The following is a 22,591-nucleotide window of genomic DNA, read 5'->3' as shown; positions in this document are numbered from 1 at the left end:
TTAAAGGAAAGTTCCCACTGTTGACTTCATGCACGGTCCCGCAGGGGCGCACAGTTAGAGCTCCCCCTTGTGTTGCTGATCGGAGCTGCAGTTAACGTCACTCAGCCAGGAATCTCACGGCTTTTTCTCCCACTCGTTTAACTGTAACTAAATCCCCGCAGAAAACTGAGTAGCGTTACCGTGGCAACATAAAGTGAACAAATCCTACCCAGTTTGCCAAATTGCACTTTTCTGTGTGCTGCAGGGGTCGCCTAGTTCACCGTTTAAACCACACTGATGCCCGTGCTAGCTGGTCAAGAAGCTTTCAGGGCGATTTCCTCTAAGTTAAGCGCGGCTGCACATCCATTCAGAAAATCAAATTTCCCAAAAGGTCAAATCCTTTAACCCCGTGCGCGTTTCGCGTGGCTCCGACGAGGACATTTAAATGGACATGCAGACGGTGTTCCCTCGTCCTCGCTGTCCTCGTCCCGCTCCACATCGCCGTTTCTCTCCGGTGAAAAGGGCTGAGTCTGCGGGAATCACCGTTAAAGGGTTATTCCGCCATTGTTTGATTTGATTGGCAGGCCGACCTGTGGCGCTGCACTGCTCCACCGCGGTGCTGCTGCGCGTGCGTTATGAGAGGAGACAGCGTCACACTTTAGTTTGCCTTGGTGGAGAAATGTCTTGTGTTGTGGCTGTGGGTAGAAATAAGAGAAGACCTCTCATTTTCATGGGTTTTTGGATGTGAGCAGAAAAACAGTTTGATAGCATAAAACGGATTGTGCTTAACTATTTTCAGTTGTTAGATATATCAATAATGAGGATAAATATAATGCCAAATATTCAGTATTTGTACAGAAATATATATATATATATATAAATATATAATATATGCCTAATTTAAATGGAACTATTTTCTGTTGTTTCACATTTCATTCTTTTCTAAGATCTGATAGCATGCAGGATAGTGAAAATGAATGTATTATTTAGTGTTTCATTGCTGCTTTAGTATTACAGAATTCCTTTTGTGTTCGGAGGACTAAGTTTAGACGAGTATTTCCTTTCCGAGACGAAACGGGAGCTTTTCTTTTGGTTTCATTTGAGTTTCCTGTTGAAACAATGTGGTTCCGTATATTTTACCTCTCTGAAGTACTGCTGTCAAGCATCCCTTGTAAATAATTATGCAAATTAAACTTTTTGAAGAAACCGGACGGCTTGTGGAAGAAACTTTGTTCGGCTGCCCGTCGCCACAGGAGATTTAAAAGGAGTCGCAGATCTTTAGGAACACCAAAGATACTAAAATTGGCTCATTTCCACCACAATATTACAGCCGTTCTCTCCGTAACACCAACGAGAGAGAATGACTATATTTTCTCACATCTCTGACATGAGTAGATAATTAGGTGGAGCCGCAACGTTTCTAATGATAAAAAAGTGAAAGTGAAACTCTAACCAGTGTTAAAATCAGGCACAGAGCTGATAAAAGAGCACGTTCATCAGGCTTAATTAAAGAAATGGTCTTTATTACAGCAAAGAAGCCAAACGTTACAGACAAGAATCATTAATATCAGCATTTTTTTTCTGCTCAGACTGGCCTCTGCTCCACGCCAACCTCTCCATCACTGAAGACATCCGAAGCTTCTCTCCCATCTTTGGATTAGAAGTAGGAGGAAATGAACTGAAAACACAATGTTCCACCTTCACGGCAACGTTCCGTTTCCAGGGGAAACGCGCTGTCGGCCACCGAGAGTACAATCTCTGGCTTCTTATCTACAACCGGGCGCACGTCCTGACATTGCATCCATCACCTACATCTGTCCTATCCAACAGTAGAGCCTTTAAGGGTTCTCATCATAGTCTATTGGATCAACTCGGGCTAGTCCTGGTCCATCTGAGCAGAACCTGCCATGTTATATTTACAGCATTTTATTCCTCTCCTGGTTCAGAGTGTGCACAACAGAAACACAGTAAAGCCTCACTAATGAATTTATGACGTGTCGGGAGCAATAAAACACACTGTATCGGAGAACACCCATCGCTCATGAGAGTACATTCAACAAAACCGTTTGCACTTAAAGATGCTGCCAAAATGCTTGTATCGGCGAGGAATCTCGAATAGTTAGGCACAATAAAGGTTTCTGTTTGCCGGTCCTGCGTGTTCCACTCCCTTGGCCCGCTACGGTCGGTGTGTTCGGGGATGATGGAGAGCAGGACCACCATAAACAGCTTGTCCCCAATGAGGCCGTGAGAGGGATTTGCGAGCCATAATGTAAAATCTGCTGCATAGAGGAATACACTGATGTTCTACTGACCACAAACAGAGCTCATTGGGCTTCGGCACAGAAAACAACACGGCAACATCACATTTTTCATTGAGTGAAAACAAGACGTCATGACTGGATTACACACGGAATACTAAAAAAAACTTCTTGCTTTAATATACAGCGTCTGCCTGGGGGTTCTTAAATGCCTCAGTGACCTGCTGTGGCCTCTGACCTCTGGGGGGTCCCGGGGAGACAGACCCTGACCGCTATGAAGATGGACGGGGGCGCCCCCTCGTGGTGATATATGGTATCAAATCTCAAATTTTATTTAAATGAAAGTTTGTATCCTGACTAACTGTATCAGTCTGGGTTCGATTATTTGATCAAGAAAAGGAACGGATGTCGGTCCATCTTCATAAACGTCAGCGGTACAGTTTAAGAATCCTCGGCAGCATCGTAAACGTGGAATGATTGTTCTTATAAGCAATGCAAGTAAACAATAAATACAAACAATGTGCTTATCCATATTGACATATTTACACAACATCTTTGGCATATGCATAAACATCAGCTACAAATCATAATAAAAGGAAACGTCTTGGCCACCGGTGCACAACATGGGTGAGGCCTTGGGTCGGTTCACTTCCAATCTCATTAACCGGATGAATAAACAGTGTTTGTTTTCCAGGAGTCAGTTTAGTAACCAAATTCAGTTTGAAGCATTAAAATCATTGTGGAAACGGTCTAAATTGAAAGTGCATGGGGCCCAGCCCTAAATTAAACACGATTATGCAAATGTGACATGCTTGTAATTAAAGAAAGAAAAAATTAAAAACCCACAAATGACGACTTTGCAGTTACAATTATTGCAGGGTAAAAAAATAAGCACACATCTCAAATCAAGCTCGGGGAGTAGTGTAACAAAAGGAGAGAAAGCTCAAGGTTTCGCAGCTCACGCTGATTGCAGGAACAGACACACACTGACACACTGATGCTGTAGTGGAAATCCTGCACTGTTTCAAGCTGTGACTTCATGGAAAACATCCCGGTGTAAACGTTCCTCTCTGTATCTAATTATCAAATATATACTGAGGATCATTTCTGGGTTGGATTGTTACGTACGCAAATGCAACGTTGTTCTGAGGGAGTTCGTTGTTCGCTGGTGTAGAAACCAGAAGCATTCGGAGTTCGACAGTAACTTTCAGCTTGGACGAGTAAATTCAAGCAGAAAATACTCAAACATCCTCTCACAGCACAACATTAGACTGCAGGGCGGCTGGAAACGAGCTGTGGTCCGAGGGTGCAACAGTGAAGGGTGACCTCTACAGAGCACAAAGCGTACTACAACTGAATCATCATGAGGAGGAGGAGGAGGAGGAGGAAGAGGAGGAGGAGGAGGGCAGAAAAAGATTCACTGGGACCCTGGGGAACTTGCAGAGAGCCACTGGCCCTCAGAAGGCTATACAATAATTACAAAGGAGGTTTTCCATCCTCTCTCGTGTCCTTCTCCCTCAGCGCTCCTCTGTTACAGCCTCAGTTTTTTTCTTTTTAAAAAAAAAAAACTTCTTTATGCTAAAACTGTCAAATTCCACCGGTACAGATGCAGAATAGCTACTAAGGACACGAGCCGGGACCAAGCAACACCCAAGGGTCAAACATAGAGAAAGTGAAAGGACGCTTGGCCCCTCTTCTGGTGCTGCTTTAAGAGGACTCGATGAACTCCAGCGCCAGATCGTAGCAGAAGCGATACTGTTCCTGTGGAGAAGCAGAGGAGAGTTCAGACCAACGTCCCCCGTAATCCGCCTCCTGACTTCATCTGTGCTGCTGCTATTCCCTCTCATGGCTTTAAGTTTCCTTTCTGGACTTCTGCATAAATTAGGAAGACATCCCTGCTGATCATAGCTCTAGGCTCACTCCTGCTCCTCCTCCTGCTCCTCGCCACTCACCGGGGTGTCCACCATGTTAGGTTTGCTGTTCCTCAGCGTCTTCACGGCGTGGAAAACGTCCACCACGCTCTGTCTCTTGGACATCTCACACACGATGCTGCTGGCACAGAAGACGCCGCTGCGGCCGCCTCCATTTCTGCACGAACACAGGCAGGAGCTCAGGATTTTACCGCCGCTTGGTCACGATCGCTGTCTAAAAGGAGAAGGGGGAAGATGGAGGGTACTCACAGACAGTGCACGATGGTCCTCCCCTCTCCCTCCTCCCCCTCACGCTGCCACTGGTCCACCTGTAGGATCAGCTTCAGGAAGGAGCGCTTGGAGGCGGGCACGTCTCTGTGTCCCGCCCAGCCCAGATACTGGAACTGGCGGACCATCAGGTAGCCTTCCTGAGGCTGAGGCAACACAGCAGGTGGATTATTACATTTCTTACATTTGCACGCAGGCGTGGGTCAGGACGGCGTGCAGGCGTACTGACCCTGGTGAGGTTGCACACTCTGAACAGGCGACTGATGATGTCACAGTCCATAGAGCAGGACATGCATTCCACCTGCACGGGACCATAACGCAGCATCCCTTCTTCGGGCCAGTACTGAGGACAGCCCTGAGGACAGCGGCCGGAGGGTGCTCGTTAGGTGAGCGGTGAACGTAACCATAAAGAAAACAAAGTGAAAGGAGGCGTACCTGAGCCAGATCGATCTCATTCAGCATCACCAAGCTGGTGCAGCCGTAATCATAGACCAGACGCCAAAAGTCTTTGACTGTGTTTGGCAAAGGATGCTGGGTAACGATGAAGGCGGCAGGCTGCCTGTAGCTCTGCGGAGCAGGAAACAGAAATGAGCTATTACGAGTCCCCTCCCCCTCTGTGCTCCCCCCCCCAACCTCGTGGTCACTACACACAACAGAGCTGAGTAGGCCGCAGGCAGGCAAGGTTGGTCACATGATCATGCAGTGGAGCCTCTCACACCGGGGGGTGAGTAGCGTGCATTGCAAATACACACACACATGTGTGTTTCTCTCCCGAAGAGTCAGGCAACCTCATGTTCAGGCGGCGCGCCTTTCTCGAGTCACCTGACTCCTCCCGAGGGAAACAGCGCGGACAGATGTGAATGACTCGGACTCGTGTGGACAATCTAATGCGGGGGGTTCAGGATTTAGGGAGTGAATGAAGATCCCCCCCCCCCCCCCAAAAAAAGGAAAAAAGTAACAGATCCTGGTGGCAGAACAACAATGAAGCCATGAAACAAATCCAGTATTGGAGATTTAAAGTGAAATCCCATTACCTGGAACTCTTCTGACAGCTTGGTTAGAGAGAGGGCCAAAGGTAAGTGGCTCAGCTTTGAATAATTGGACTGAATTCCAGAGACTTTCCAGCAGCACTTTTTGTCCTCCAGCAGCTTTGCTGGAATTCGTCCCACGCCATGCAACAGTTCTGATAAACTCAGCTACTTAACTAGAGCCCACAGACCTGCCGGTGAACCATTAGCAGCTACGCCTGACGTTGCCCAGATGTTGCTAAGTTATCTTCTAATTAAGACTGTTTTTTGCTGCATGTTGAGACATGCCAACAGTTGTAGACAAAGCCCTGCAACAATGAGGCTGTTACAGTTGAGGAGGTGGCCAGAGAGGCTGGTGGTCTTTCCCTAGAACCTGGATTTGTCTCTAGCCTTCTGCTACTGAAACCACAAACACAGCGTCACACAGATAGGGAAGGGAGTGTGTGCGTGTGTCTGCGTGTGCTGAAACATATGTGCAGATATGTTTTACCTCTCGTGTTTAGTGTTTTTACCTGCACAAACTGCAGCAGATGTGTTTATTGTCTTAAACTAAATGGGTTTAGGTATAATATTTAACGCTAATTCCATCCAAAGACGACTGGCAACAGTGTGAAATGTCGGGAGCTTTTCTCACCTAATGGGGCAGGTGGACAGGATTGTGCATGTGAGGCGAGTTTGCGGCAAACTTACATCCATCAGAGCTGCATTGATGTAGTTGCTGCTCTCCCCGTCTATGGTAATGAGGAACGGAAGGCATCTGTCAGGAGGAAGGCCGTCCATGAAGCGGTTCTTATCTTGGTTTCTAGGCAACAACGCGATACTGCAGTCTTCAGGCTGAGGTTGAGGAGTCACCGAATTTAATGTCTGGACAAAGAGAAAGACAGAAGGCATTTCACTGTCACCACTGCATATCTTTTTGTTCAGCAAAATCAAGAGACGTAAGGAGAAACTGTCCTTCAACGCACAGCACAAAGGACATGTGACTAAGTTCATAGATGGGTGATTTGCAAAGAAATGAAGACGTATGTGTTATTACATAGGAGAACGTTGAGTGTTGGAAAAGTCTACAGCAAGTTTTTGATGGGACAGAGATGCACGAGCAGTTTAGCACGTTAGCTCAAATGCTCACACGAGGAATTGTTAAAGGGATGAACAAACATCAGTAAAACAGTTACCTGGAATTCATCCTTCAGGTGCGATGAGTTGGTCTGTGAGTCAATGCGGATCAGCTCATAAAAAGCAGCTTTGAACTCACAGACTGGTATGGCTGTTTCTCCACATAGGCAGGCCTCAAGAATGGCGTCGTGGATGAATATGTACTGCTCCTGGAGTCAAACCATTCAAGACATGCATAGTGACGTAGACATACACTAATGCTCACAGAAATATATAAAAGCTGGGCAACCAGGAACAACAGGAAGCAAACCTCTTTGATTGACAGGGGTGGTAGCTCATGATGGCGTGAGGGTGGGTGATGATGGGAGATGGAGTTTTTGTGTGAGTGAGGGGAGGTGATGAGTTTCAGGTATGGGGTTATGGCAGCCCAGGAAATTGTATTCTTGGGTCTGTTGGTGGGATGACTGCAGCTTCGGTTCAGAGGACACGCAGAGAATGAACTGAAGGCTGCTCTGGTGGATGACTGTGAGTGAATGATTTTTCTGACGGGTGGCGCTGTGCTTAGACTTAGTACTCAAGATTGCCTTTATATTGTTAGATAACACTGAGTAAAAACAGAGAAATATGTATTTAAGTCTCTGTACATCATTTAAATTAACCAACCGTTTTTAAGTATTTGAAATAGTCCAGTGCACATTGGTACCACATGGTGTTGTTCCCAATGTAACCACTGGGAGGCGCAAAAGCTAAACAAGTTTAGGATTTCACAAAAATGTGAATTAAACTCTGACGTTTACGGTCTCAGAAGACCCAGATGTTCATCTTCACATGTTGATGTCACGATGGGAGATGACGTTACTTAAGTCTGTACAAGCCTGCAGCCTGCAGAGTCCCGCTGTAAAGGGGTCTCAAGGACGTTCTAAGATGCAGATGTGGATGGAGGATGGGTAATGCAGTCACCTCAGTCTGTACCATGTTGATCCTCCTGGAGCGGAGGGCCTTCACGCAGTTGTAGATGTCGACCACTCCTTCTCTCTCAGCCATGTCCAACATGATGTCGATGACTATGAAACAGCCTGTGCGTCCTGCTCCAGCACTGTGGCGACAAACACAGATCGAGGCATCGACATCATTCCTAACATCCACTCATTTCTGCTGCGTGTCCAGTATACACCAGAAGGGCAGTGTCTCTATACCTGCAGTGGACCACAATCGGGCCAGCAGAGGGTGGATTGGAAATTTTAACCCTGCGGATGAAGGAAAGTAGTCCTGTGGCGTGATATGGAACTCCGTGATCAGGCCATCCCGTGAAGTGGAACTGCTTGACTTCCCGCACCTCATTGAAGCCGCGCTGATTTAACAGACACATTTAGATTGGATTTAATGATAATGGTCCCAAAACAGTACAACTATAGGAACTCTGATCTGTTCTCCTTATTTTCTTTATCCAGCAGTGTCAGTGATTACAGGTGGAAGGATACACCAGCTTTCTCTATGCATCAGTCCCAGCTTTCACTCACCCTCTCCAGAGTAAACGTGCGAACCACATATTCAGCAAGAGGCTCAACCTCCACGAACGTGACCTTGAAGTCTCCGTACAACTCTGCATCATCGGGCCAGTATTTGAAGCACTTGACCTGTTAACCAGGAGAGATCACCACTTAGCAACACGCCCTCACCACAGGCCCAATGTGAGATCCACAGAAACAATAATGAGGTGCAGCGTACGATCTCACTGCCTCTTCATGGCGCTGAAAACAATCGCTGTGTTGAATAAATTAAACGTCACAATGGAGACGTTCTTTTCTTTTATCTTTGCTAATGAAAATAGAGACAAAAACTCCATCCATGTTTTTCTGTGTAATGAATTAACACTTTATTGTTAATTTAATGCCATCCGCAATGATTGACACCTTTTCTGTCTTTCACAGCCGTCTTACTCCGATCTGCTGCCTGTCTGAACGACTTACCCTTCCAACCTCCACCAGATTGGTCACCATGACGATGCAGGCTGACTGTTCCTGCCATACCATCCTCCAGAAGTCATACACTGTCTCGTGCACAGGGCCTGCATCCAGTGGATAATTAGTGTGATTACAGCAGAATGGTGAGGGAACGCTTCCTGTTTACTAGCAGGTTGGACCAAGTTTCTCACCTTGAGTAGCGATGTAGTGACTCGGCCTCTGGTAGCCCTAAAAGCACAACGCCGTTAGACAAATGACCGAATATGCAGAGAAACAGCCTCTTCCGTTTGTCACATAAATCTCAGAGTAGGTCTAATTTAAAAAACATCACAGCGCCACCAACACGGCCCTAAAAACACAGACAGAATTCATTTTTCCGTGCGTGTGAAGTGCGTTTACAGTTCTGTAAATATAGGAAAATAACCTGAGTGTTACAGTTGCTTTGTTGTTTGTCACCTTTATAACAAGCGTCCGGTCCACAGGACTATGACATCAATCCAGCAGAAATGAGCAAATTAGATCTACATTTGACAGTGGGGTGTTAAAGTGGGGGGGGGGGGGGGCTAAATCTTTCATGCAGCAGATGCCCCAGCAACTGAAAGGGTGTAACATGAAGGGGGTCAAGGGGCTGAAAGAGTCCAGTGATACTTACATCCCTGTACAGCCAAATCTACAGCCCAAGCCGTGGGCAGAAAGAACGAGTGGAAGGAAGAAAGAAAGCACAAACGTCAAAGAAGCGTCAATAGAAAACGAAAAGCATTCGAATATTGTGAGTTTGAAAAGGGCATGCAGGAAAAAAAAAAAAGGTGAGTGGAAACTTAGACTGAATGGAGAGGACGCTTCCTGGCGTCCGCCGAGCGGTGCTGCGGGACACAGAAGGCAGCGCCGCTCCCACTCAGTCTAATTCTAGTTTAACACACAGATGGGTTATGTGATGCATGCATGCATGCACGGTCATGGGAACATGTGAACATGTGAGTGACAACATGTTTTAAGGTCCACAGGTGGACGATGAACATGCAGGTTGTTGTAAAGGTGACAGCAGAGTGGGGGTGAAGGTGAGAAGAGGTGATCGACGATAACCGATGCACACAAACACTGGATAGGTCAATGATGGCCTTAGCTAGTTAAAGCTGACTGTAGCAACTTAAAACCATTTTGTCCAATAAATAAATGTGTATTAAACATGAAGCCAGCAGTTTGGTGTCAAGCATAACGTCTAGAAACACGGCCTGTGTCATACGGTCCTCATATAAAAGAGAAGCAGCTGATTGATTTGGGCTTCCTTTTAGTGCCAGGGGAGGAGAAAAGTGCATCTCTCAGCCTGTAGTGAGAGGAATGGAAATGATCTGCTGTTGTTTTTGATTCAGTTGTCTGATTTACCTGCCTGAGGACACAATCAGATGAGCTCATGGGTAGACGAGGAAGACATGAGGAAAACACTGTACGTGTAGACGATGTTAGCTCGGGGTGACTGGATGACGTGATGGATGACTAGTAGATGCAATAAAGGTATATAGGCCTGACATACGAGCGAGGGAGTGTGATTTCGTTGGTTTCGTTGGGAGCCAATAGTAGCGTTCGGTGCGTTTCCACTTACATCGATGTAGTTGGCATTAATGTAGTCGGAGGAGGGGTCGTCTTCTATGGGTTGGAGGATAACCCTTGAGTGGTCATCTAAAGGTGGGGGAGAGACCTTTGGCTTTAATAATTCAAACAGAATTTAAAAAAACAGTCGACATCAAGGCCTCTTTCACAAGAGTGGCAAAGAGTGTCGTCAGCATATGAGCGATATGAGGAATTTGTGTGCACAGTTGCTGATAGGATTCTACTGAGGGTAAATAATGTGTCTTTTCTGTTATACTCTGCATGTTTGAGACAGGCTGACTTCCTTACATGCTATAATGTTGCCGTAGCGGTTCTTGGTGCGGTTCTGTTCCTTCTTGGCCACATCCCAGGAGGCTGACTGGCCCTCGAAGAGGCTCTGAATCAGCAAAAGGTTATTATTATCGCTCGGCTTTCTTACTTTACTTCCACAGACATTTAGCGAAAGCGTAGCCGACGTGCTAACAACAACGGCACACACACTCGTGTACCTCGTACTCCTCCTTAAAGCCGTAGCTGTCAGAGGTTTTCATGAGGTTGATGTGCTGCAGCAGGTCGGCCACGCGGATGGCGGGGTGCAGCTGCCCGGTCTGGTACGGGGACTCGGTACCCTCGCAGTGGTATCGGGGGACGTCCAGAAGGCGGCTGTTCTCAGCAGCAGAGGCGGTGTGGTTCTCGTCTACAAGGGAAAAACTCAGGTGCTTCAGTGCACAGCGCAGTTGTGGCTGCGCGAATCAGAGACGTTCTCATGTGTTGAACCCTTCCTGAAAGAAGGCGCATGTTCTGTAAGATCACATAAATGTCCGTACTCACCTGTGATCGGAACTACGTGGCAGCCCAGCAGAAAGAGAACAGAGCGACAAAGGTTACGTGAGACTTCCGGACACGCAGAGTCATGAGCTGCAGGTTACTCTAAGAGTCTGATCTAGCGGCAAGATTTAAAGGGCTCGGGATGGATGACAGGCAGAGAACAACGGCACACTCACCGACACGATTCAAAAGGAAACCCATGAAACTCAAAAGGAAACTCATGAAACTAATGTCATTCCTTAAAATCATCCCTAATTCTCTGTTTGAAACCCATTCTTCTCTATTCTACGCCGGCCCCCTAGCTTCCAAACCTCTAGCTGGAGGTTTCTGTGTTCCGGTGTGAGTCGATTTCATCTTTAACACCTTTAATTAACTGACACTGTTTATTCCATCCAAATGATGCTCGTCTCTGCTACGAGGACACGTTTGCTCATTACTGTTAGTTAAATCCTCCTCAAGCCAATAAACTTGACCCGACACTGACGATTAATTTGCTGCTTCTCGTGCTCTTTGACGTGATCGGCCAAGACAGACTGTAGCTGCAGCTTTCATTCCGAATTAGGAGCCACGGAACTGTTAATTAACACAGTTTGGTGGCGCTGGAGCCCTTCGGGGTCTGTTAGAAGCCCACATCCTGCTGCAGAGTGGTTGCTGAACTAAGCTGGAGACAAACACACTGTGAGACTGCAGATGGACCCAAACTTGGCAAAATCTACAGCCGTTCACGATGTGGGGCAACAGCGGCGGAGCCAGGCTGGAGAATCACGCAGATGGTCGCTAATCGAGAGGACTCACAACAAAACACTCACAAGCCTGAAGGCAGCAAGTTGTTGACAGTGACTTTTTATCACAGATTCATTCTGCTCCAACGAAAGTAACAAATGATCTGACTCCGTTCATGCATCAGGGTCAAGAATATGGAAAAATAAGGGAAATAATGAACACTCAAAGGGATAAAGATGGTAATTCTGAGATTTACGTTGAAAACACAGGAAACCAGATGAAATGCTTGGCTTTTGGAGCTCTTAGGACCAACACAATTGCGTACAGAAAAGTGGCACCATTAAATACCCACGTCTATTATGCATCTTAATTATAATAATGTCTTCTCTAGTCTGGGTGCTGTTAGAGTCTGTGTGGCACTAAAAGTCCAGTCAAGCCAAACTATCAACCTGAGTTTGAGCTCCAGGTTGAAGTAAATACAACTGTAAATGATTTTCATTCCACATTTCAGACGTCTTAACCTTGGTCTGACTTGATGCAAAGATGCACTGAAACATACAAGAGGGACGACATACACGGTGTTCAGGGTGAAGATGTGGTAAAAAAAAATGAAAGGGGGGGGGCACTGATGCTAATGTAAAAACAATGCTCCCAGTCTCACCTAGCACAGCAGTGGGGACCAGAGGATCGTTGGGCACTGCAGGAGGAAAGATGGTGAGAGCCTGTCTAACTCTCAGGGTCACACAGGCTTTTAAACATGACCTCATGTACTCACAAGGTCACCTACAGTATCTGTGCTCCACCGCTACAGCCTTTAAATCAAACTACAAGCAAAAGTTCTAATCTACTTTTACCTGGCAGAACATTAGATTTGCCAGTTTCTTGAATTAAAAAAAATAAGGAAAAATGTATCAAACATACAGATTAAACCCTAGTTCAAGGATCAAAAAACAAAGTACGTCAGCAACAGCACAAATGAATCTGTTCAACAGTGGTGATAAGATGTTTTAGAGTTTTATGTTTTATGTTTTTTATGTTTAGAGTTTATGTTTTAGAGTTAGCATAGCATTAGCTGTCGCAGTGACTGTTTGAGTAGGAATAGAATACATAATACGAATTCTTTGTGAACCTACATCTGTTGTTGTAGTTGTGAGAGTCCATGAAGGTCACGGCCATGGGATCGTCTCCGTGCAGCGTGCTCTGGTCGGCGTAGCTGCGATCCATGGAGTTGACCATGTGAGTCATTTCCTGCCCAGTCGTTCTGATGACATCTTTGCGCTTTTTGGCCAGTTTCCTGTCGACGCAGACAAAGGCTCTGTGAGCCGGCACGCCTTGTAAACAAATACAACAAGATCAGCCAGCCGGCAGACCGCGGTCTCGCCGTTCTAAAGATGATTCTGCGTGAAGTCTGTCACATGATTTTAGAAATACAAGCACGACTGTGGCCTGCAGGCTGCTGATTCAAGATGCACACAATAAAAAAACCAACCGAGAGTGAAGGAAAGAGAAAGAAGAGGCAAGGGAAGGAGAGGAGAGGCTTGTTTGTAACAGGCTTGGCTGTGCAGTGAGAGCAGAGCAGAGGGAACATGGCAGCTAGCAAAGACCGGGGAAATTGTCTCATCTACTGGTAGCAAAGGAAGGCCCGTTACTACCCTCAGTACCGGCGATGAGCTGTCAACCAGTGAAACATCCCAACAACTGTAAAGCAGTTATCATCCAGAGGAACTCAGATAAAACAGACGAGGTAACAGTTCTATGAGGAGCAGGACCTGAACCACAATCCCTGACACCAGGTAAAGGTAACAACCGGTTCTAATCCCAGCATCAAAGCGTCCGTCTCAAGAATGTGCCTCCCAAAGAGTCCCAGGAAAAGTCACAGAGGGTTTCATATTTCAAGCATGACAGGCCATGCAGGAGCGTTGTACCCAGAGCCATAGACGCACACCAGTTAGAACAACAGCTCCAACAACTTTTCTATGTTTTATGCTGTTTTCCCAGTCTGATAAAGATGGCGATTTGTTGCACAACTGATACAGCGTACGGCTCTGATTTCCCCCCACTAAAGAGACAGAGAGCATGCTGCACTTTGTTTACCTCTTGACCTTAAAACACACCACCTCCACCTCCTCTAAAAGCACAAAAATGCACACACACAATATCCACACATACACACACGCACTCAGCAGGAACTTGAGCTGTTTGGATTTCTCTTTCTGGAGGTTTGTTGACAATATGGGATATTTCACAGCAAGGAAAGTGGGAAGAAGTTGTGGCCAGAGATGGGAAATGTCTGTATTCATTTTAAGGTCAGCGTTGCACAAGTAAACACATTATTCTGTCGCCTAGTCGTCTAGTTTGCTGAACCGTTCTGGCCCTTAAAATGGGGTCAAATGCTGTGTTGAATGTGTAACAAGAATTGTCAAATGGCATTAAAATGTTGCTCCGAACCTAGAAACGTGACCTGTGATGCTTGACGCTCTGCTGTAAATGAACAGGCAACATTGTGCAACAACGTCTTCATTCTTGACTAAATATAAAGGGATTAAGGCTTCACATTTGTCACAGCCGGTGTGAGACAAAAACAGAGAGTCACCCACAAACATGGAATTCCCCACCAGAAACTACAAAGCCCAGAGCCACGTCACCCAGACTGGATCCCTTTCACGATGGGAACCGGGCAAGTTGCACCGAGCACGTGCAGCGGGGTCGACTTGATGGGCGAATGGATGGTCACATGACTACATGCACACAAAGAGCTACAAGTCACAAGTGCAGCATTCTTTTTTCAAATAACACGCTTCTGCATATGTCGGCCCACTTTGGCCTCCCGTGGTTGTGGCAGATGGGAAACTGCGTGGCCTGTTTGAGCCACTTTCAGAGCAACTTTGGAGCATGTAGAGGTCACCAGGGCTGAGGTCAGGTCACCATCAGTTCAGTCCCTCTAATCAATAACTGGCAATACATTTGATTTGGTTACTTTTCAACAGGAAACCACAAACATTCCTTTTTTTGTCTGATTTATGTAGAAATAAATGATAGGAAGGAGATTTGCTGAGCTCCTCGGTCGGACTGACATGAACGTGATCTGACCCCCACCCTGGGAAGGTGTCAATGAGGATGGCTTTGGCTGGTTGTTCAGAGCTGAAAAAAAATGTGTTCTCTCTTGAAAAAAGTATACTGCATCTTTAAAAATAACAACATCTAACCACTGAGAATTTCCTAATGAGGGAGCACCAGCTGGTGGGCTGATTGTTTGGTTACTTACAGGTAATAAGAGTATGAATAGTAGGTCCTCCTGGGGTTGAGAGCCAATCAGAGAGCAAAGAATGAGACATTAAGGGTCATGAAGGTGAAAATTAGGACAATACTGTCCTGTCTCAACCAGCAACAACAGAAACAGAAGAAAACACCTTTGGAGCTCTACAAATTAAAGGTTATGCAGGGGTTTCTATGGCAACTTTGGGCCCTTTGCCTTGAAGTGAAGGCCAATAAATTTAAAAGTACAATTAAATGCTAATAAAACTATCAAATTATTACAGAAATCAAGGATAAATTATTATCATGCAACCTACTACTCTAATTCCACTAATCGTTAACTATTAAATACTGCATTTCCTGTCACTGGATGGCGCCATTAGATTTTAAGCCTGTTCACCTTCACGTATGTAAAGGAAAGAATAAGATTAGTGAGAGCTGATGTAAAGCTATGATGTCACTGCAGCGTCATCATGTCCCACCATTTTAAAGATGCAGTATTGTTGTTGTAAAGGTTCAATGGCGGTGAAGATTGATCTCCCCAGAAACCTTCATGGAAACAGGTTACATGTGGTTCACGCTCATGAGGGTGACAGAAAACCACTTTCCACAATCAAAGCATGTCTCAAGTGCTCGACTGCTGCCACAAATCAATGTGAAGCTCGTAGCTCAACACGAACCGTAGCAGGGCTCCAGACAGGAAGTGAGGAAGCCGTGTTGGTTTATGCTAATGAGCTCTATGAGGGGAATCAAGTACAGGCATACATATGAAAAAACAAAGCTTGAAAACAACAGCAAACAAAGCATCTTAATTAACAGTTGTTAATGAGGACAATCCACAGTAACGGCCGATGTGGTCGAGGGAACAAACGCTTCTTCTGAGACGTGTCGGTTCAATACTGGAGCAAAACATTCCTTTACCATCTCGCCTCCACTTCAAACTTTGAAAGTGCACCAAAGCCATTTGTTGGGATTGTACAATACCGTTCCGATGACTTTTGGAGCGTGGTGCTAGTTGCCAGGCAACCAGTCGTAATTCTTGATAGCTTTTAAGAACCCTGACAGGAGCTATTATCCAGTCATGACACATATATGAAAAGGTGCTAAAAATACTCACAGTTCTGAAAAATGAACAAATAATTTAAGCCTGCTGTTAAGTTTGTTTCTCACTCACAGCAATAATGTGCCTGTGCTGGTGTTTAGGGGCTCGAGCAGGTCGGGTCCGGCGCTCCCAAACACCGGCCCGCCTCTTCCCATCTGCTCCGTGGAGACATCGGTGGCTGATAGCTGATTGCAGTAGTCTGAATTTAGCTGCGTTCAAAACATCAGCTGCGTACCGTTGTATGGCGTGTCATCATAAACCAGGATGATTGGCTTAGGAAGGGCGGTGGAAGCTGAGCTGCTCTAACCACTTGAGCCGGTTCAGGGTGGCACGCACCACTGATCATTAGAGCCGCCCAGAGTATTCAGAAAGGTAAATGTGTCTCTGATATTTTGCTCCTTTTCTTACACGGGCGTTTACCTGCATGTAACTGAGGACGGAAACTGGAATCCATCCTGTCAATCGCTGGCGAAACGCATCACGGAGCTGGTGCCAATTCAAGCGACGCTTCCTTCCTACCAGAAAACTGCTCATAGCACAAGTTTGGATTGAAGGTGCAGCCGACAAACAGAAGCGCGAGAGCCGGATTCTCGGGTTGCAGGTGTGATTGAAGGCCACTTGGTGGCGCCCTCGTTCAGACTAACGTCCCACCCAGCAATTATTCAGACACAACATTCCTGCGAAGCTCAGCGTCACCACAAGTTCATCTTTTTCACTAAAGTAATGACCTCCTCCAGCTCACCATGTTACAGGATAAAAAGAGAGGACATCACCATTTTATTACTCTAATCTGGGCTCCTGGTGGTTGTTCAGTCACCAGACCAAACAGGCCCAATACCAGAACCATTGACAGAAATCTGAGACAGGAGGTTTAGTTTTTGGAAATTACTTTCCCCCACATGGATGTCACCTGTACTGCTACTTCTCACAGCAGAACTCATGTCAGAAAATGATTACGGTGGTTCTGGAGGGAGATCAACGTTGATGGTAGATGGATGAAAGATGGCGGCGTTACAGGAAATACCGGACCGACACAAAACAACAGAGCTGGTTCGGGAGCACGTTTGGGTCGTCTTGCTGCTGTGGAACGTAGCTGGACGTATTCAGACTGGTCCAGAATGATACGGGGAGCGTGCGGGGGGGCTGCCACTCACCTTTTCTTGACCAAAAGGATGGCTACCAGCACCAGCAGTATAAAGACGAGGACGCCGGCGCTGATCCCAGCGATCTTCACCACCCGATCTGTCTGTTTAGCCGGATCAGGGATGACTTCCGGCTCCTCTGTGGCACCTGTTAACATAGCGAAAAAACACATGAATACTGCTTTACCACACAGTGAACTACTGATCAAACGTTCTTATTCCACTAGATTTGCTTTACAGGAAATGTAAACTCAAGAAAGGAGATTTGATTGTTTTTAGATTTTTTTGAGTTCTGCTCACGCTGTGTCTTTAAAAGTTCTGTCTGAGGAGCTTAAAGCTTTGTGAGTGGGAGATCCTTGTCATTTATTACTGTGAAGATGCACTTGGAAACATGCTGACTCATTTCTGTAAACGCAGGGGGCGACAGGGAAAATAATGATTGGCAAGGAAAAGCTCCCCTTTAACAGGAAGAAACCTTGAGCAGGACCAGGCTCATGTAGGGGGACCCTCCTGCTGATGGCCGATGATGGTAAATAAAGGAGGTTGTTGATCTGGAGCATTAGGCAGTTTAACCCCATTATGCCTCTGCAAATCGAAACCTCTTGGCTCCGGATTGATAGACAGAATGGCCAAATGTGGACGACCAGCTGATTTCTTGCTTAGCATTGACTGGTTGTAATGATTGGACCTGGCTGGACTCACAGCCTCGCAGTCAGAATGAGCTGCCAGGCTTTTGTGCTCTCTTCTGGAGCTGGGACAGTTGCACTAAATACACTCACTTTGACTCATTTGGTGATAGATTCAGCTTGGACACACTCGCTGGGGTGACATACAGTACGGGAGTGTGAACAGACACTGACTACAGCCAGACTAGAGTCTGACGGCGCTGTAATTGTGTCTTTTGTATTTCAGGTCCTTGGTGTCTTTCTCGCCTTTGAAATGCAATTTGACCGAGGCTGTCCAATGTTTCTGCACCGCTGTCAGCACATATTACTTGTGCTCGAACTCATTTCAGTTCCCGATGCCTTCAGAGAGTCAAGCCGACCCCCCCCCACCTCCCCATTCTGCCTGCTTTGGATATAATTCACAAGCCATGTTTCCCGCGTGGGGACTGGTGTTAGCTGAGATTTAGCTCGTGAAACAAAAAGTGAACGGAAAGAGAGCGAGCATCTGTTTTCATGTTCCAAAGCTTAGAGATCGGATCTCCTGATGCCAGAATAGTTTGTCCTGCAGCCTGAGAATATTATGGTGCATTACGATAATCCAAATAATCCAACACAAAGACATATGCACAATCTCTCAAACAATAATCCACTTCTATGCTAAATATCAACCAGATAAACATAATCTCTCCACATTCCTCCAATGCTCTGCCTGCTATATGTAACATTTTATTATAAAATGTTTCTATTGATCAATTCTTTAAAATGTCCCCGTTTGCAACAATAGAGCAAAGCGCTGGACTCACAATGATGGTGATAAAGGACGAAGCGTGAAATAAAGTGTCAGAGGTCTAAAATGATGTTGATTCTTTCAGTTAATAAAGGTGAAGTGCCTCACCCTTTAAAATATTTGGATTCAAGGTCTCTTTTTTGTGTCCATAGGGTGAAAGGATGGACTGTAATCTGTGGCCACTCGTCATCCTCACTCCTACCAGCACAATGAGTGCCCTCAGAACGGGCAGGGCAGCTCCTCACAAAGTGACACGTGCACTGGAAATAATTGGTCAGAGTGCTGTCCTGGTTTCTGAAAGCCCTTTGCACTTATTCATCAAAATAACCATTAGAACCTTGTTGTTAATGGCTCGACTCCACAGCAGACTTTTAACAGATGTCAGACTGGTGGAAAAAGAAGGTCCAGAAAGAACAACAATCCTTTAAATGTTCTTGTTTCTCGATGCCCCTGTTTGCTCTTAATGTCTGTACAACTGATCCAGGTCAGTACACTAACATCCAGAACTTGACCAAAGAGCCACAAACAGAAAACCCCCGAGGCAACAGCGACGATACGCTAAATCCCCGGATGACCTAACAGGACCACCGTCTCTCAATGCCCCCCCGGGTCAGAGGGGCATGGGTACAGGAATAGACGTCCATTAGGCCTCTCTGTTCATTAAGGTTCCTTTCTGAACCACGCATGCCTCTACCTATGACCACCGTCAACTTTTCATAGGTAGTCTTCATATCGTGCTAATATTGCAGACTTGCTGCCATTAAAATCTCCCCAAATAACATCAAAATTGTTTGACATTTTTGTTCAATAACAGATGCCTCCTAATAAATGTAGCTGTTGTCCATTGCTTGTGAAAATAAGCAATTTGAATATGCAATTTCCTGCAGTGGCCATTTGTTGATTAACAGATAATGAAGATATTTGTTGGCTTTGGCCTTGCTTAACTAAATGAACTTTTTAATACTGCCACAGAGTTGTTGTAAACACAATGTTCCTGAAGCTTGTCACTATCAGCCACCAGGATGAACTCTTTCACACTAATATGTTTCTCTGTTTATCCTTGTTTTTGCTCCATGCAGTTCAACTCCGACCCATCAGTCTCATATTTTCTGAAAATCTTTCCTCAAAACACTCTGAGTGCACTTGTGTGTGTGTTTGCTGCTGCACAGGGATTAACTCACATTTAATACCAGTCTGATAATCTATCAGCATATGGCTGCTGGAAAAGCAAAATGACATTTACACTCTGGGGATAAATGGGCACACACACAAACACGTAACATTAATACAGTTTTCTCTAATAAACACTTGATATCTCGTATCTTCGTACCTTTAGTCGCCAGCCTCAAACACTGGGTCTTTGTTTCCTGAAAATAAAATCAAAACACACACAAGTGGGTCCATATGCAGTAAAACATATGCATACACGTGTCCTGCAGCAAAAGTGCATTTAATTTCTGTGTTCATACTTTTTTTTTTTTTCAAAAGCCCCGCCTGTCAGCTGTGTCTCTCTGTGAATAAATATATAGTCACCTTTTCGGTGCTGCTGACAGCTTGAAGGTAGATGTTGTAGTTCTTTCTCAGAGCCAACGGAGGATTCCAAAAACCCTGCAAATTGAAAATAAAAATAAAAACTCGGCACCTTTGCCTTAGCCTGAGTCCTTAAAAGACGAACCTCTCTGCGTGTCACACCTCTGTCTGACTGCTTTCTCCACTGGAGAGGCAATTCGTGAATGCCATAAACCGTTTAAAATATCAAGAAATCTAAAACTGGAACAGTAATTGTTAGCTGTTGGTTTATACCTGTGGTAGGACGTTGAAAAGCTGGTTTCCAAAGGTTAACCAACATCGATTGTAATGCTTCTTCATGTCAAAGATTAACATTATTCATTAGTTTAGAATGTTTGATGAAAACACATATTATCTGCGGATATGCTAGATTACTCTATTTAAACCCTCTGTATTCAGACTACTTTATTAAAGTAGACTTATAAATCTTAATTTCCCCGGTGTGTCACATCCTTAAATGTCTACAAATACTCTTAAATTTCTATTTCAGTGAGCCATAGCTGAATTGAATACTGAATATTTAACAAAGATGAAAAGGCCTTGCCTGGTAGGTTTTATTGTCTCCCACAGTGAAGGGAAGCGGCTCAGGAAGGTTGCTGGGAGACAGCTGGGCGGCGTAATAATATGGTGACCCACGGCTGGATGCACTATGGTACGAAACTGGAACCTGTTGCAGAAGGAGAAGGTTGTATATCATTTATTTCTTGGGAAGCAGTGGCCGTGAAATGCAGATTTTTAATTACCTCGTAGCAGTCAGAGGAAGCTTGGCGGCGTGTCCGCTGAGGAATCACAATCTCCACAACAATCTGGTAAGCACTGAAGAGAACACGGCAACACGGTGCTTTTCTTAAAACCTGTATTATATCTTTCCTGTACATATATTGATTTGAAAACTGCAGTGTTGTACTAATTTGCACCATCTTTCTACAGTACCTGATCGGTGCCCCTTTTGCCTGCGCTGGTTTGAGCAGAACCGTGATGGTTGTTGCAGTTTCGTTGAGAAAAGCCTCCGATCCGTCGTACTCTTCAATTGTTGGAGCTGGAGAAAGAACAGAGGTCCAGTATTATTGACCATGCTTCGCGTAAAGTAGATATTTTCAAAATGTGGAACAGTAGATCACAACAAACCTGAAATATTAGTAGTCACGTTCAGTGTGGTGGCGGGGCCGAATCCTTTGGACGTGGACGCACGTATCGAGAGCTGATACGTGACGCCTGGGTGGAGCTGAGAAAAGAGGTGGTGGCTGGCATTGGAGGGCAAGGACGCAGTGAGTCCTGGCCGCTGGAGAGGCACCGAAGGGTCAAAGGAGCGCAGGCCACTGTAACTGATCTGTGGCGAGCAGACTGGTTGGCACGTGTTTCCCAGTGAGCACGGCGATACTTTACTGTCTACACATAGTTTAGGGTACCTCATACTGGATGATGATCCCGTTGGGTTCAGAGGGTTCTTTCCAGTAAAGCAGGATTCTGTCTTCGAATGGAGTAGCTCTCAGAGACTGACTGGGAACGGCCCCTGGAACTGTCAGAATCAACACAAATTTTATTATATGAAAGAAGGAACGGAAACACACATTTGAAGGCCCTAAAATACAATGTAGGTAATGTGCTTTGTCTATCCCACCATCCTCATCGGTCTGTATGATGGTCTCATCGCTCTCTTTCCGTCCTTCTGGGTTGGTCAGGATCATTTTCAGGCTGACGTTGGTGTACGGTGGCAAGTTTCCCACCAGGTGCCGTGGTGCTGTGGGGAAAAAAACCCTAAATGTTACACAAAAACCTACATAAAACATAGTATGGTCCGTGCTACACCCATTTCCTAATGTACAACTAAATATCCCATGAGGATTGCACATCTGGTACATCCTAAAATCTATTTAATGTCCAGAAATGTTGCATACATTATTAATCATATTTATTGTGATGTTATTGGGATCCGTTTACCTTTGGGATCCATGTCCAAGCAGTCGGCTTTACTGTGATTGTTTGCAGTCATGTAATGGTAGCAGATGGTGACGTTAAAGGTGTGACAGCGTGTGATGTTGTATCCCAGTGACTCCCAGTCCACTGCGATCAGCCGGGACCTGGTCTCAGCGATCTTCAGCCTCTTTGGAGTCCGCATTGGTTCTGTAAAGAAGCAGAGCCGTGCAAAGGGAAAGCATGAAGCTCAGGGCTGAGGAGAATCAAAGTGCATCACAGAGTTTCCAGTTTCACTCCCATTTCTCAAATGCAACATCTTATACTGGCCTCCCTCCGCATTGTTCCTCTTTCAGAGGAGTTATCTACACAATCTACACTCACAGGCCTGGGATTTACCTTAAACGGCTCATTACACCAGATCAATTACGCCTCCACCCAACACGCTGGCTCTTACTCTCACCCTTTACTCTCAC

The 22,591-nt window shown here is 45.6% G+C and overlaps 1 protein-coding gene across 16 annotated transcripts in view; it reads right to left on the bottom strand.

Moving 5' to 3' along the window:
- Positions 1-1,481: 1,481 nt before the first annotated feature.
- The window catches only part of ptprk (protein tyrosine phosphatase receptor type K), a 68,225-nt gene continuing 47,115 nt past the window's right edge, over positions 1,482-22,591 (bottom strand). For 2 of the 16 annotated variants that reach the window (XM_029849730.1, XM_029849734.1), the window contains 31 exons: positions 22,143-22,325; positions 21,823-21,942; positions 21,611-21,720; positions 21,330-21,531; positions 21,135-21,240; positions 20,945-21,017; positions 20,746-20,868; positions 20,166-20,240; positions 19,963-19,999; positions 17,193-17,328; positions 14,947-14,976; positions 12,815-12,975; positions 12,343-12,378; positions 10,962-10,973; positions 10,640-10,827; positions 10,440-10,527; positions 10,075-10,220; positions 9,196-9,213; positions 8,735-8,771; positions 8,550-8,647; positions 8,100-8,216; positions 7,776-7,930; positions 7,540-7,675; positions 6,639-6,788; positions 6,154-6,327; positions 5,470-5,487; positions 4,871-5,002; positions 4,665-4,790; positions 4,418-4,581; positions 4,190-4,325; positions 1,482-3,998 (listed from right to left, as the gene is read on the bottom strand). In XM_029849730.1, coding sequence (XP_029705590.1) covers positions 3,945-3,998; positions 4,190-4,325; positions 4,418-4,581; positions 4,665-4,790; positions 4,871-5,002; positions 5,470-5,487; positions 6,154-6,327; positions 6,639-6,788; positions 7,540-7,675; positions 7,776-7,930; positions 8,100-8,216; positions 8,550-8,647; positions 8,735-8,771; positions 9,196-9,213; positions 10,075-10,220; positions 10,440-10,527; positions 10,640-10,827; positions 10,962-10,973; positions 12,343-12,378; positions 12,815-12,975; positions 14,947-14,976; positions 17,193-17,328; positions 19,963-19,999; positions 20,166-20,240; positions 20,746-20,868; positions 20,945-21,017; positions 21,135-21,240; positions 21,330-21,531; positions 21,611-21,720; positions 21,823-21,942; positions 22,143-22,325 — 3,341 coding nt within the window. In that variant the 3' untranslated portion in view covers positions 1,482-3,944. The remainder of the gene's footprint in view (positions 3,999-4,189; positions 4,326-4,417; positions 4,582-4,664; positions 4,791-4,870; positions 5,003-5,469; positions 5,488-6,153; positions 6,328-6,638; positions 6,789-7,539; positions 7,676-7,775; positions 7,931-8,099; positions 8,217-8,549; positions 8,648-8,734; positions 8,772-9,195; positions 9,214-10,074; positions 10,221-10,439; positions 10,528-10,639; positions 10,828-10,961; positions 10,974-12,342; positions 12,379-12,814; positions 12,976-14,946; positions 14,977-17,192; positions 17,329-19,962; positions 20,000-20,165; positions 20,241-20,745; positions 20,869-20,944; positions 21,018-21,134; positions 21,241-21,329; positions 21,532-21,610; positions 21,721-21,822; positions 21,943-22,142; positions 22,326-22,591) is intronic. The other 14 variants (XM_029849732.1, XM_029849737.1, XM_029849733.1 and 11 more) reach the window with 14 other exon arrangements.

Source organism: Takifugu rubripes, chromosome 16 (genome assembly GCF_901000725.2).
Source record: "Takifugu rubripes chromosome 16, fTakRub1.2, whole genome shotgun sequence".
Classification (NCBI taxonomy): Eukaryota; Metazoa; Chordata; class Actinopteri; order Tetraodontiformes; family Tetraodontidae; genus Takifugu; species Takifugu rubripes.
The sequence above is the reverse complement of the archived record's forward strand: the minus strand, read 5'-3'. Positions and strand labels throughout refer to the sequence as shown.